Source organism: Rhyacophila brunnea, unplaced genomic scaffold (assembly GCF_057557595.1).
Source record: "Rhyacophila brunnea isolate RB1 unplaced genomic scaffold, BYU_Rbru_1.0 scaffold_1, whole genome shotgun sequence".
Classification (NCBI taxonomy): domain Eukaryota; kingdom Metazoa; phylum Arthropoda; class Insecta; order Trichoptera; family Rhyacophilidae; genus Rhyacophila; species Rhyacophila brunnea.
In genome coordinates this window covers 49,955,531-49,970,168 of record NW_028232751.1, presented here as the reverse complement: position 1 = coordinate 49,970,168, position 14,638 = coordinate 49,955,531, and the positions used below count along the sequence as shown (strand labels likewise).

General features: G+C 33.6%; 1 protein-coding gene across 1 annotated transcript in view; it reads left to right on the top strand.

Annotated features, from left to right (window-relative positions):
* Positions 1–467: 467 nt before the first annotated feature.
* LOC147079909 (uncharacterized) overlaps positions 468–14,638 on the top strand; it is a 127,302-nt gene continuing 113,131 nt past the window's right edge. Inside the window, exon 1 of the mRNA XM_085946807.1 lies at positions 468–535. Within this exon, the coding sequence (XP_085802933.1) occupies positions 521–535 (15 nt within the window). The 5' untranslated portion in view covers positions 468–520. The remainder of the gene's footprint in view (positions 536–14,638) is intronic.

Sequence of the window (14,638 nt, the reverse complement as noted above, 5' to 3'; positions counted from 1 at the left end):
ACTTTATTTGGCCTTTTAAGAAAGGATATTTTATTCCTTTTATTATTCATTAGTCATACCTACCTCTAATTTAAATAATTTTATCGACCGACTAATTCTAATTGACGTGACATGTATATTATTTTACATGTTTATATTGTTTTTAGTAACTCGGATTTTGTCTTTTTTACATCACCATATAATAATATATACTAATTTATATTCACATATTATGGTAGTTATTAGCAAATATAAGTCCGTTATATATTTACCTTAGGTGTACATAGTGAACATTCAAGTATTTGCTTAATTAAACACATTATTGATATCCCCCCTCCTCTCCCTCCATTGTGATATAAAATAAGACAGACAAACAGATATTTTGAAATACATTGTTCTTTCGATACTACCGACACCGATAACTATATTTTACGACTGGAAGTTACGAAATAATAAATAATATTCTTTTTTTTCTATTTTTCAGTACATCGGCACATTGGACGTACCCAGGCCTACGAGTAGAGTGGAAATTGTCGCTGCAATGCGTAGAATTCGGGTAAGATATAAGCTTTCAATTCATATTACATTCCCAAATATTCATTTCACCATGTGGACGTATAAAACATTCCCTTGACTATTGTTATAATATAATATTAAGAACTCATCTCTTCTGTCGTAACTTAGGCAGTTTGTTGATTAAGTAGGTAATCATATTTTATTTGACGAATAAACGGTAAATTATACCTAAGTATTTCCATGATCGATTTTTTTTTTGAAAATATGGATGACATTGATCCGGACCTCCTTGACCGAATCCTATCTTAATAATGAAAAATAAATATACACTCCAATATAAATAAAGTTTTATGAATATAAATTAACAGTGTAGAATGTTAGTCTCCAGAAATTTGTTTATAAACATATATATTTATTATGACACAATATTGGTTATATTTACAACACGTGCTGTTTACTTGGTTGTATTGAACGACTCACTGAATGACACAATAGGATCTATCTATGTGTATTTACGTAGATTGGTGCATTTGATTGCGCGAATGAGCCGGTTTGGATGAGATAAGAAAAAAATACTTGTAATCCTTGGGGAGCGGTTTGCTCTAATAAACTTTTTTCCTCATGTTTCATAACAACCATTTTAGTGACGTACATTTTGATTATTATTATGAATGTGGATATTTTTTGAAGATAGATTAGGTTTTACATACACCAATGGTTCATAATCAGAGTTATGTGGAACCCTCAGATTCTGTGGGTTCATCTCCGGGGATCTGCGAGGATTTTACATTAGCTCGCAGAAAGGTTATTGAAAGACTTTTCTATAATTGAGTAAAAAATATTAATTAATAAAATATTGAAGCATTTTGTCACTTTAGCGTAGATACAGTTTCACGTGATGAATATTCTTTCTCATTATCCAATGTTGGTTTGATATACTGCTGAATAAAAGCATCCTCTAGCTACTTTCTCCCTTTTCGATTCCTAGTCCGATTTCACGCACATCCACCGAACTTTATTAGTTTGTCCATCCAGGGAGTTTTAGGGCGTTCCGGCCCATTGCCATTTCATCAGTTTGACAACCTTTATCACACCGCTTTCTTTTGTCAGTTTCGTTATTCATTGGTTTCTTCTGAGGTCTGTTCGGGTTATGCTCAATATGAAGCTTTCCATATCACGTTGCGCTGAAAATTATGTATTTAAATGACATTATGGGCCAATATTTTATTTACAAACGTGACAACTTGTAGTATAAATTGGTTGCATACTTTACGCTTGAGGCACAACGGGAGGTCACGTTTAAAAATACTAGTGAGGTAGCCAAATGCGGTCCATGGCAGTTTGGTTCTATGAGAAATCTCGTCATACATACTTCTGATTGAAATTTTTCGTCCGCGTTAGATGTTGTCAGAAAAATAGACGTATATTATTGAACAGTACCTATTCCCTGCGATTTACATATTGTTTGAAGAGCTCGCGAACAAAACAATTGGGAATCATTGGCATGTGAAAATAGTTCTCAAAGGTTGTTCAAATATATTATAATATGTATAGCTTCCCTATACTAAACATATTTAAATTTATATTAACCCAAATCCAAATTATCATTTACGTTAAATTATATCAATCTAACAATTTTTACAATAACTATTTTATAATATATAGGTACCTATATAAGTATTTATAATACATATTATCATACATAATACTATTCTCATCTTTCTAAATGTCAAACATATTATCAATTATTATGTAACTAAATTTCCTTCACGGCATGAAGACTATTATAGAAAAAGGCATTTAGTTTCAATTGCTGGAGTATTTATATACCTGATGGCAATTACAATTCTACCAAATTTATCGAACAATTACCACGCAAACTTGCGTAATAATTCTAAAATCAATCTTTAGTACGTTCTGGATATGTAATTAGTTTAAACATTATCGACGGTTGGATACGTAGATCAATGCTCGCTCCCTTATCCTATATACATACCGGTAATATTACATATTGGTTATTTACTAGCGTTTGTACCCAGCTTCGCTTGAGAGTTTTCCATGGTGCTTGTGTATTTTTACCACGTTTTTATTAGCTCGTATTCTTATTTGTCTAGTACAATTTTTTTCTGGTTTATCCAAGATTGCATTGGACGATTGAAGATTTTTAACTAACTTGCCGACTAGCTAGACACTTAAAACTTTTAGAATATATCAGAACTCGACGACAATGCATTCTTTTAATACTTTTAGCAATCTTTAAGCAGAATTGAATTCATTTTCAGTTAATTTTGTTTTGTATGGAAAGTTATTTCGGAAAAATATCGTAAAAAGTAAAACACTATTATTGGTTACTAAGGGGGTCCTAGCAACTAAATTATTAATATATACGTGCGTTACTATGGAAATCAATATGAAATGTCAAAATGACATTTCAGTATTCTATATTTATTCAGTATTTCTATCAAGCACAAAAAAAAGTATTTGTTAATACAAAGAGTTGTCAAGTTTATATGATTCAAAAGAAAATTTAAAAACGTGGTATATAAAAAGTTCTTTTTATCTTGTAATTATTATTGTTCCGTATAACTACTTAAGAAAACAACAAAATAATAAATGTATCTATTAACATTTTTTTTATTCAACGAATAAATCACAAGATTTAAGAATGTAACAATCTAATTATCCAACATACATAATTTTGAAAACACTTCTGAGAAAAATTATTATAACCAATAGATCGTCAAATTGTAGCTCATTTTGGGAAGCGCTAAAAATGCTCGATCAGAACAATTGGAGAGTGTCGGCACAGTCAAATACGGAGGCCAAGACCCACCAAGGGTTGTAGTGCCATAAATAATGATGATGATGATGATTAAATTACCCGCAACAGAATATAAAGTGCTAGCGTATTCATTTTCAAACATCTCTAGTGTAATATTTGAGCCTTTTGTGAGAAGTTTTAAGTCGTTGTCGGAGTCGAAAAACATTAGATTTAACACCATACGCCAAATGCTATATCTGACAAGAAAAATACCAAGTTGGCAACACTGATCACAACTGTGTGTAGTTTGATTTTTATTCAGTAGTTATTGACGTATTTAGTTAATAGGTATAGTTTTTGCAACTACTCTTCCATATATATAAATATCGCATATATCTGGATCTTTAAAGCCAATAAATTCCTCAAAACTAATAATTTGAATTTAAAACTAGTAAGTACATGGCGTATGTATACATAGTATACATGGGTACCCACTAAACAATTAATAATATGTTACTGAAAGTCAACGGCTGGTTGGCCCCAAATGGACACATTGACGCCAGTAGATGTGTTCATAGCAAAAGTTGGGAAATGCCAAACTGCCAGCAAGTCCCATCTGCTGGCCTCCCCTCGGCGACCTGCGGGCAATGCAGCGTAAGCTGTAGCTAACAGCGGGGGGCGAGTGACAGGCGCCATAAAACTGATCTTCTGGCTAAGGTAAGGAAATCCCCGACAGAAAAACCAGGTCGAGCCGACCCTCAGAGCCCTCGTGGCTCAGGCCTAGGGAGCGCTAGGCTAATCACCTTGCCTCCTTAAAAGCAAACGATTAACATAACACCTTCACAGCAGCCTCGGACGACAACCGGCTCTGTAAACCGACGACCCAACATGGAAATGGAAAATGAAACCGGTAGGGTAATACTCTCTAATGAGAATGGCTGGAGCAACATCCAACTCAATGCGGAATGTCTGGGACTCGCGATTGTACTCGGTCAAAACCAAATGCCGCATATTCGACGCTTGCATTCTGATGGTGCTGGTTACGATAGCGAATCATGGCACCTTACGAAGGCTCAGAGCAACCGTATACTGAGATTCGAAAACAGTTTGCAACTGATACTGGGCGTGCGGTGGTATGACTTTAGGAGCAACGAGGAGATAAGAGAACGCACCACGCTAAGAGTGAAGAGGCGACGTTGGGCTCAGCCACGTGCTGCGGATGCCAAAAGAGAACCTCGACCTGGCTTGTCTGCTCTTCAAGCCGACCGGATACCGACGTCCTGGAAGGCCACTAAATACTATCTATAGAGTAGGGATTGCAATACCGAATGAATATATCAATACTGGTATTTCAGTATTTTTTATTGAATACCGGTATTAATACCGAATACCGAATTTTGAGGAATACCGGTATTAATACCGGTATTCCTCAAAATATTTATAGTAAAAAAAGAAAGTACCTATCAATAAATATAGCTATTAAAATCTATTGAAAACACTATTGTATAGAAAGCTAAAGAACATAAACACATTATTTATTACGTCGACCTTTATAAATATTATGTACTATGAGTCCAGGTACAAGAAAATCTCTCTGAAATTATTATTGGATGTACTATCAACATTGGATCAATAGTTATAGAATAATTGGATATAATATTTGAAATGAATGTTCTCTTTTTTGAAATATGTTAATTCAGTGCAACAATTCTATTCTATAAATATTTGAGAGGTTTTTTATTATTATGTAACATTTGTTGATCTCTGTCAATATATTTTCGTTTTGACAACATTAATCTTATACACTACATTTAATATACCATAATAGTAGTAAGTAATGAAAAAATTACATTAAATTCATTTTCAAAAAACATAAGTGTATGTATGCTTTCTTACTACCGAAAATACCGTTATTTTGGATTTTTGAAACCGGTATTTCGGTATCGATAAATAATTTAATACCGGTTTTAAAATACCGGTATTGCAATCCCTACTATATAGTGTATACGGCGGAGCTACGGAATGCTTGTTTGACCTGGAACGAAGCAAGAAGACTGGCGAGCGACAAGGATTCTTGGAGGCGCCGTGTGGTGTCCATATGTTCACAATTAAGGGGCGGTAATGGCTGAAGAATGTTTCAACAATTTATTATTAAATTCGACACTTGCGAAACATGCACGCGTTTTGTCGAACTCTTTAATTTTGAATTATTATTGTAATATACTATATAATTAATTAATTCCTATAACGGTATTGGAACTAATTAAAATAAAGTACTAAAATAAATACCATTTTCTTTTATGCGGAAAATGAAACTGTCTGACTTACCCGCGGCGGTTAGGGATTGTTAATTGGCTTATAGGGGATTGGTTGCCGTTTCTCCACTGCGATTTTCTTTGAAGTGTTACTTACAAAGCACACCTAAAAGAGTTTATGGAATGAAACTTTATTGCTTAATACACATAAATATTACATAATGCACGTTAAAGAAATGCAATTGACAGAAAGAATTTAACAACTACTTAGGTAACACAAAATTACCTTCATTTTTTATGAAGGTTGATATGAGATACGTACCTACTATTTGATAAAACCACATTTAAATAACACGTTTATTATATCTAATGGCCAAGTACTTCATATGCGACAGTCGCGGTGTTAGCACAAAATGAGTTATTAAAGGTTTAATTAAAAATGTGCAGGTATTCGTCAAAAAACGTTTCGTTATCTTCGTCTCTCGAAATATAAAACAGCATTACATCAAAAAGAGATAGATGTTCAAATGTCTAGCTAGTCGTGAAGTTAGTTAAAATTCTTCAATCGTCCAATACAAATCTTGGACAAACAAGAAAAAATTTATACTGGACACACAATAAAAAATCTGTATCGGACAAACAAGAATACGAGCTAATAAAAACATGGTAGAAATGTAGTAGAATCAATATTGTGTTTAGTGTTTACATAATATAGGTATTATATGAAATTGCTGTTTATGATAGTAAAGACTTAATAAATGGGTTAGCGAGATTTAAAATAGTAAAGTAGGTAAATCATGGTTTCTGGACTTTCTGCTTCATAAATCTAATTAGTTAGCCAAATATGAAACTGTCGTAAAACGTATGAGATCATGGTGGAATCACTTTGTTGAAAGTGCAAAGCATTGTTTTTTTCCAATCTTTCACATTTTTGTCAATTTTTTTTTGGCAACACATTGGTAATAAATCAAACTTCATTTAAACTCAGTTTATCTCTAATGTAGTTATATGTTAATGAAAGTATTTTTTCTGTTATATTTTCGTTTTTATTTTATTTTCCATAAAAATTGATAGAAAATAAATCCTGAAAGTTTCAGGATTGTGTTTACCAATCCCAGGATTTATAGGTATCGAAAATAGTTCGGGATCCCGGGATTGGAATCCTTACTTGACTGCACTTCTGCGCCCTAACCCGGGTTGTTTCTGTAATGGCTTCGAGAATTCAAGCCCATGCGATGCGTTTTCGAGGCGCTTTTAGCTTTTCTATGGTTCCAAAAAGATTACATGATAATATAATAAGAAATAGATATTGTCACTTACTTGTCAGTGTAATGTGCAGAAATATTAATGGTAAGTGATAATAAATCAATTGTCTAGCATCACGTTTGGCGTGTATTATAATATTAATATATTATGGCCACAACTTTTTTTCTATTTACCTACTTTTTTGCAATTGTGATGCTAGGATTACACTTATAAAACGGTGAAAATAAACAGCTAACAATTTTCGAGGGTTATCCTTACTGCACCTATAACGTAAACAAGCTTTACGGTAATGCAGAAAACTGCTATGTCGGGTAAGCTAGGTACGCTCTCTGAGGATTAATTAGGTTAAGAAAGGCGCAGTTTTATTTTTGCGCCGGCTTTCCATTCTTTGTATTACAAACGTGTTAATGGGAATTGCAAAGGTTTTCCAGATGGCTATAATCCATAAATGTGTACTTTGTTGAATATTGAGATTTAATTTGTATTGTACGTATGTTTATAATATGTACTGGTTATATAGTAACCTAACCTAACCTAAACCAGTTGTATTTGTACTCTTGTGGTCAGGGGCGGATCAAGACAATCGGAGGCCCTGAACGGTTGAAATTTCGGGGCCCCCAAATTCAAGTTAGAAAAATAAGTTTTATACATAGAAACTCCCATTAATTTATTAACATAAAATAGAATAAAGATAATAGAAATAAAATTAAAAAAACATATTTTTTCAATAAATTTTCGTCTTGCTTTATTTCTTGCGAATTCGTCAATTATTTTGGCAGTGTTATAATTCGGTTTAAAATCTCTATATTATACAAAATGGCCATACTATTTAATCTTTCTTCTCCCATAGTACTTCTCAAATATTTTTTTATATGTTTTAAAATCGAAAACGATCTTTTACCTGACGCATTAAATAAGGGGATTGTTAAAAAAATTCAATAATATTTCTACATTTGGGAATGTACAAGACATGTCTTTGGCGGCTCGATAGAACATTTCAAAGTTATCATAATATTATAAAACAATGGACATAAAAAACGTCAAACCGATTTATAAGTACGTCCGGTTGCCTAGAACTGATTTATTAGGCGCTTTCCCATCTATTAATATGGAAAACTAAATCTGACGTCTTCTAGTCCATTTGACAGGTCACTACGCACACCGCGGTCATTTAACCAAAACTAAAACACAAGCAAAAGACCCAGCCAATTTTGCTGTCAAACTATGCTGTTTATGAAGATAAAAATGATAAAAGTGCTGGAACTGCTTTACAAGTAACAAAAAGCAACAAGCAAAAACTGTCCACACTACCAAAAAAATTACCGAATTAAAAATAATTAAAATACCATCAAAGTCCTACAGTATAATACGCAAAGATGTAAGGCTCCGTTAAATGAAGTGATCCTGAATAAAAACAATTATGACATCGTTATTATACAGGAACCTTTAACTAGAATGGTTACATTAAAGCTCTATCATCAGTCAAAGTATTTCTTGCCCTTCTTTCAGACGGTCAAGTCTGCAAAGCTGCGATCCGTTTCTTTAAATACAGATATGGTTAACCTGACTGTCACATCAATATATATCGAACCAAGAAGAGACCCAGGGCCACTTCTAAATACCATTCGAAGTGTGTACTGCAACTGTCTAATTGTCGGAGGGGACTTCATCTCAAAAATCGTATGATGGGGAAGCAAAAGATCTGACCAAAGAGGAGAGCTCATTGTGGATTGTTGCGCTGAACTAAATCTAGAGATCCTTAACACTGGAACCGTCCCATCTTTCGAAACGTACAGAGGTAATGCACACCAGTTATTAGGGATTGCCCGCTTATGGAATTCGAACGAGCGGAGCTGTTTGCCAGGGTGCGTCCTCACTCGGGCCCAATTGGTCATGGAGATCTGGTAGCAACCGAGGCCAACTTTGCGGCATTTGAGAGATTTGCAGCGTCGTATGGGGAGCGGGATAGTCCCGACTCTTCTGTAGACTCATCCATTTCAATTCGTGACACCTAGTATGCGGGTACACAAAGCGCTTAACGTCAGCGGATAGCAGAGCCAGTCCAAAAAATAAATATTTTCTCTCTTAATTTTCTTCTTTAAGCACTACGGTGCACGGTTGCAGCATCAGTCCCGTGCGGCTCCGTCTCGGGACGGAATGAGCACTTAAAATCACTTCTTTCAGACACGTTTAAAGCGTCATAGAAAGCGGCCGTGCATATCCATGGTTGTGCATATATGACGGGTGATGGTGGGCACTTTAACGTATGTCATCAACAAATATTATCAATAAGATAAAAGGTTGGCGAGTGGAAATATCAAATTCGCCTCTTAGCGACCATAATCATTTTTCGTTTGAGTTGAATCTTGAAATAGAGAAAGCAACTGTTACTGTGACTGGAAAAGATTTGGTGAGATCCTTAATGACACCTTCCAAGCAGATGACAATTACAGCGAAAGTTAAGAAACAATCATAACCACGAACGAAATGGAGAAACAGACGGCAGAATTCATTAACGCTGTAATAACTGCATGCGATAAATCTATTCAATGGCGCCAACTAAACGGTGTATGAAAACCGTGTATATGGTAGACACAAGAAAATAAATAAAAGATCTTTAAAAATCAGCATTTCGAGTGAAAAATCGGCCAAAAATTCTAATAAAAATAGAAGAGAAAAATAGAAGAGAAAATACGAAAAAGATCCATCAATGACACTTAAAGATGGAGCACACCAAATGCAAACTATGGAATTTTAATTTATCATTCTTATTGTGATTTGTAATTTTATTTGTAATTGTAATAGTAGCAACTACACGTCTTTTACAAAACAAGCAAGCCGTAACAACCGAAATGCAAACTGATATAAATCTGATCTAATTTACAATATATTTAATGATGTAAGTTACAAAATAATTTGATTAAACGTAAAAAATACTTAACCAATGTTATTATGATCTTAGCAAGTGATGTGATGTGATAGCATAGCATATAGAAGCACAGTGTAGCACATCGTAGCACATCGTAGCACATCGTAGCACATCGTAGCACATCATAGCACATCGTAGCACGGCGTAGCACAGCGTAGCATAGCAAAGCACATCGTAGCATACCGTAGCGCAGCATAACATAGTATGGGATCATTTGGGGCTTTTGGAATCGCAATGGGAGATTCGTCTAATTGAAACGATTACCTTACTGACTTGCTAGCTTTTCAGCAAAAAATCTTTTTTTTCAACATAGTAATAGGTAACAAAAATATCCATCTAAATACATGTCTAACTCAAAAATTTTCAAAAACCGTTTTAGGGGCTTTTGAAACTAGGCGCTTCATATTATGTACCCTTAACGTAAAAAATCAAAAATTACGAGTAGTACAATGTGGCGTGGTGCATATTATGCATAACACGGAAAGATCACAAATGAAATCAATGCATAAAGAAGCAGACAAGAGTACGCGATCTGATAGGGATCGCTAAACAGATGAAATAGTAATGAGTTGGACATGATGTTCAAGAGGCACAACGTCTATAAGGACGTCGTAAAACCCGCTGTATGGACAAACTAATAAAGTTCGGTAGATGAGTGTGAAAGTTAAGAATTAAGGACCGATAAGAGTGGAGGGAGCTGGGGTGGCCTTTATCCAGCAGTGGATCGAACCCGATGTTGTACATTTTTACAAAAAAAATTATTGAGTTTAATGGACTTAACTTGTAAAACTGAATAGTTAACGAGTAAAAAAATATTTTAAGAAAAGATTCTTTCGGGCTAACAAAAATTTTACAAGTCATAGCCATTTTCATGACTAAGTTTCCCTGTTGGGAAAAATGTGAGATCAACTTATTATCTCTAGCTAATCAGCAGACCAACAGGCCTTTTTACCATCACTTTCATATGTGTAGACTCCTCCTTTATATAACGATTTTCATTCATTTTTGTATAAAGGGTTTGTTAGAATTGTTAGTTAAAATAAAGTAAGCACTATTCATTGTTAGGTTATTGACCATAAAATACCGCATTATTAACGGTCTCGGGGAATATTATTTTTATCTTCCTTTTTGTAATTTAGTGAAATTATACCCGCAGTTCTTTTATGTTAAATTTCTTCTCGGATTTTTTTATATAAAAAAATAATTTACTTTTAATAAAACGTATATTATACTTATATTTGTAAAATTAATATAATCGGCCGACGATACATACTTGATTGAATTTTAATTTAAATTTGAATTGATTAAAGTTTTGTACTATCCCATGTAAGTAATTTTTTGCGACCCGGGTTTCGCCTTTCAGCGTCTTCAGGCACTATGTGCACTCACCGGATCAAAAGGTTAATAGGTACACACTGACAACGAAAACAATTAATTGTAACTTATATAATAAATCAATACAATAAAGTAGGCAAAAACTTTATCAGTCAACTTATTAAGTCAACAAATTATGAATTGGTAGTTAAAGTGTTTGTAAAAAACCACTACCATTAATTGCCGGGTCGCAATAAACGACTGAAATCGAATAGTACAAAACTTAAATCCATTAGAATATATTAATATAAATTTGGTAGATAATCAGATGCAACATTTTGTTAATTCTGCCTGCTAACTAATTATGGATTGAACTCCAATTTAAAGAAAAAAAATATTTTCATAAATATTAGATTTATGGAACCGGATTTCATCCTTCGGCTTTTTCGAGCTTTATTTACATCTAAGTATGGTATATTATGTGTAAAGTACGAATAAATGAACCTATATGAATGTCCATCTTTAAGAAAATTAATTATTAATTAATATTATTATTAACTGTTCAAGAAGAAATATATAAATGGATATATTCTTTATAACACCATAATAGGCCAAGAGGCCCAATGATAGTAGTGTATTGAAATAGTAGAGTATTTAATAATATACTTAAGTGAAACAATCACAAACACCCGGACTCTGAGAAAATCACAGAAATATATTGTAACCTCACCGGGAATCGAGCTTGGAACTCTCGTATGAAAGGTCAGTACCTTACGCATTAAATCATGAGACCTGCTTCGGTATCTCCATTCACTACGCGCACTGGCAAATTGTAGATGCACACTGACAGCAAATACAGTTAATTCTCGTTTATAACATAAATTCAAAACTCATTATACCTACCTACTAAATAACAAACAAATAAACAATGTTAATGTATAATCTCACAAAACAATTTAAATTCAATAGTACAAATCAATCTGAATTCTTATATTAAATATAAGAAAATTTTGTATGTTATCTGGTAGGTACAATGTGGTGTTCACCACGCAATGTACCTATATAAAAGGTATGTATTGTAGACCTCAGTATTATTTTTATATTTAAAAACATAACAAATTATGCGTAGGTATGGTGATGGCATTGTCGATGTGTATTTAAATTTAAGCAGATCATAAGTACCTACCGAATATTAATATATTAAAATTGTTATATAATACAACAGTGGACCGAGACAATGGGTGTGCACCAAACGTACAAACACCTTTAGCGGACCTAGTATCAGTGGACGAGGAAAGGTTGATGATGACGATGACAGTCGATACTAAATATATCTCCATTCTTTGACGAAATTTTATTTATTAATAATCTATTTTTGTTTATTATAAACTACGTTTTAAAATAAACTGCCCCCCCCCTAGGCCATTTTCTGAATTCACTATTGTGAATTATTTCTTCCTTTTATTTTATAATAATATTTTTTTGTAATACCTGTGTAGACAGCTCATTTAAAAAAACTTCCCCAGAATCTAAAGGGAATCTCATAATATCTTTATTAAATTGAACGCTATTTCTCATTCATTAATCAAAACATTCCAAGTGGTTTCAACTTTTTTTTTTAAATACCAACTAAAATTTTATCTATCTTAATATACAAACATAATATTTTTATAATCATAAAAATACTAACGTTTTCAAGTTCAAGGTTGTTACTGTTCGTATCTCTTCGTTTTTTACAATGTTTCGAGCTTGTTGAAAATGCCAGTATCCTTTTGGATAAGAGACCAAACACGGTGATAACTAAATTACATATCAAAGAATACAATAAATCTTCAAGCAATGCATTAAGGATATTGTTATTGATTAATTAATAGAGCTAGATTTTGAATTTCTTTTTCAATACGATAAATATTTGTTAATCTTTCGATTCTCTCCTAATCTTGTAAAAGGTTAAAAAGCAATCGATTGAAAAACAGATTTATATAATTTATCATTTACGATAACATTTATTTGGTATAATTCCATTTTACCAAATCATTTATTTTAATCGATATATATGTCAGATGTATTCTCATTATCATTTATATCTAATATCACAATCGAAAAAACTTTTTTTTAAATAATAAATATTTTAAGTAGATATTCTATTCCTATTGTTATTATGCCATCTCCTAGCGGAGGTCGGTCACCATTAGAGCGATCTTAGCTTTATCATCTTCTACCCGGAACAGTTCAGTGGAGCTGCACTCGTAACAATCACGGAGGTTCTTAAGCCACGAAATATGGCATCGTCCTCTACTACGCTTTTCGTTAATCTTTCCTTGGATGACAAGTTTGAGGAATGCTGTACTTTTTTCCTCTCATAATATGACCGAGGTACTGTAGTTTTCTGATTTTGATACTATGCAGGACTTCTCGTTCCTTTGCCATTCGATTGAGAGCTTCATCATTTTGTCACCCGGTCAGGTTAAGGAATTTTAAGAATGCGTCTATACAGCCACATCTCGATAGCTTCAACTCTCCGTTACATCTCTGGATTTAGCGTCCATACTTCCATACCATAAAAAAGAATTGAGAGAACATAACAACGTACAATATTCAGTATCAGATCTAAATTAAGGTCTCGATTGCTAAGGGGTGTCTTATTTTGAAAAAGTTACTCCTTGCGATCTCAATTCTAGTTTTTATTTCTTGAGACTGGTCCCATTTATCCTTGTTCCTAAACATTTATAATGGGCCACACGTTCAATAATTGGTTCGCTGTTAATTACAAAACGTGTGTTGGTGTTTAGTGTCGCTATTTATGATACTAATAATATTTTTGTTTTCTTGAGGTTTATTTTGACTTTTTGAACTTTTTGATTAAGCCCTTCTACCAATTGTTGCAAACTCTTTAAGCCATCAGCAATCGGCACTTTACCTTTGGCATACCGTATATTGTTAATGGATTTCCCATTAACCAAAATACCTGCTGATTAACCTTGTAAGACTTTCTTGAAAATAGCTTCCGAGTACACGCTAAATAGCAGAGGTGACAATATACACCCCTGTCATACACCACAACGAATATTTTTTATCTCTCCACTGATTTCGTTTTCAATCTAAATATTTGCTCTTTGTTTCCAATATAGGTTAGCTATCAGTTGAATGTCTCCTGTACCGATACCTTTGTCCTGTAAGAGTTTGATAAGTTTAGGATGCTTAACACTATCGATTTTTTTCTTGTTATCGATGAAACACCAAGATTAACATCTAGATATCTTTGCACTAGAACATTCCCGCTGAAAAGTGCATGGCGAGTGCTCAAACCATTTCTGGAGCCAAATTGTGTGGCATTCGTATTTCCTTCGCAATATATTCGTAAACCCTATTTTTTTTCTAATTGCCTTTATGGATACCTCGCATTTCTATCGAGGTTTCTTTCAGGATTTTGGCACGCAAACTACTCTACTTGATGCTAGTCAAATAAAAATTGTGCCGGCTGAGAAATATGCCTTATTGAAAACTATACTTCTATCCGCATCGGGTATTGCTAATTTGAATTCGGCCAAGGCCTATGAAACCGACATGCAAAAACCCTGGAAAATTCTTTGTAGCGCAAGGCGGTGGTGATTCTGG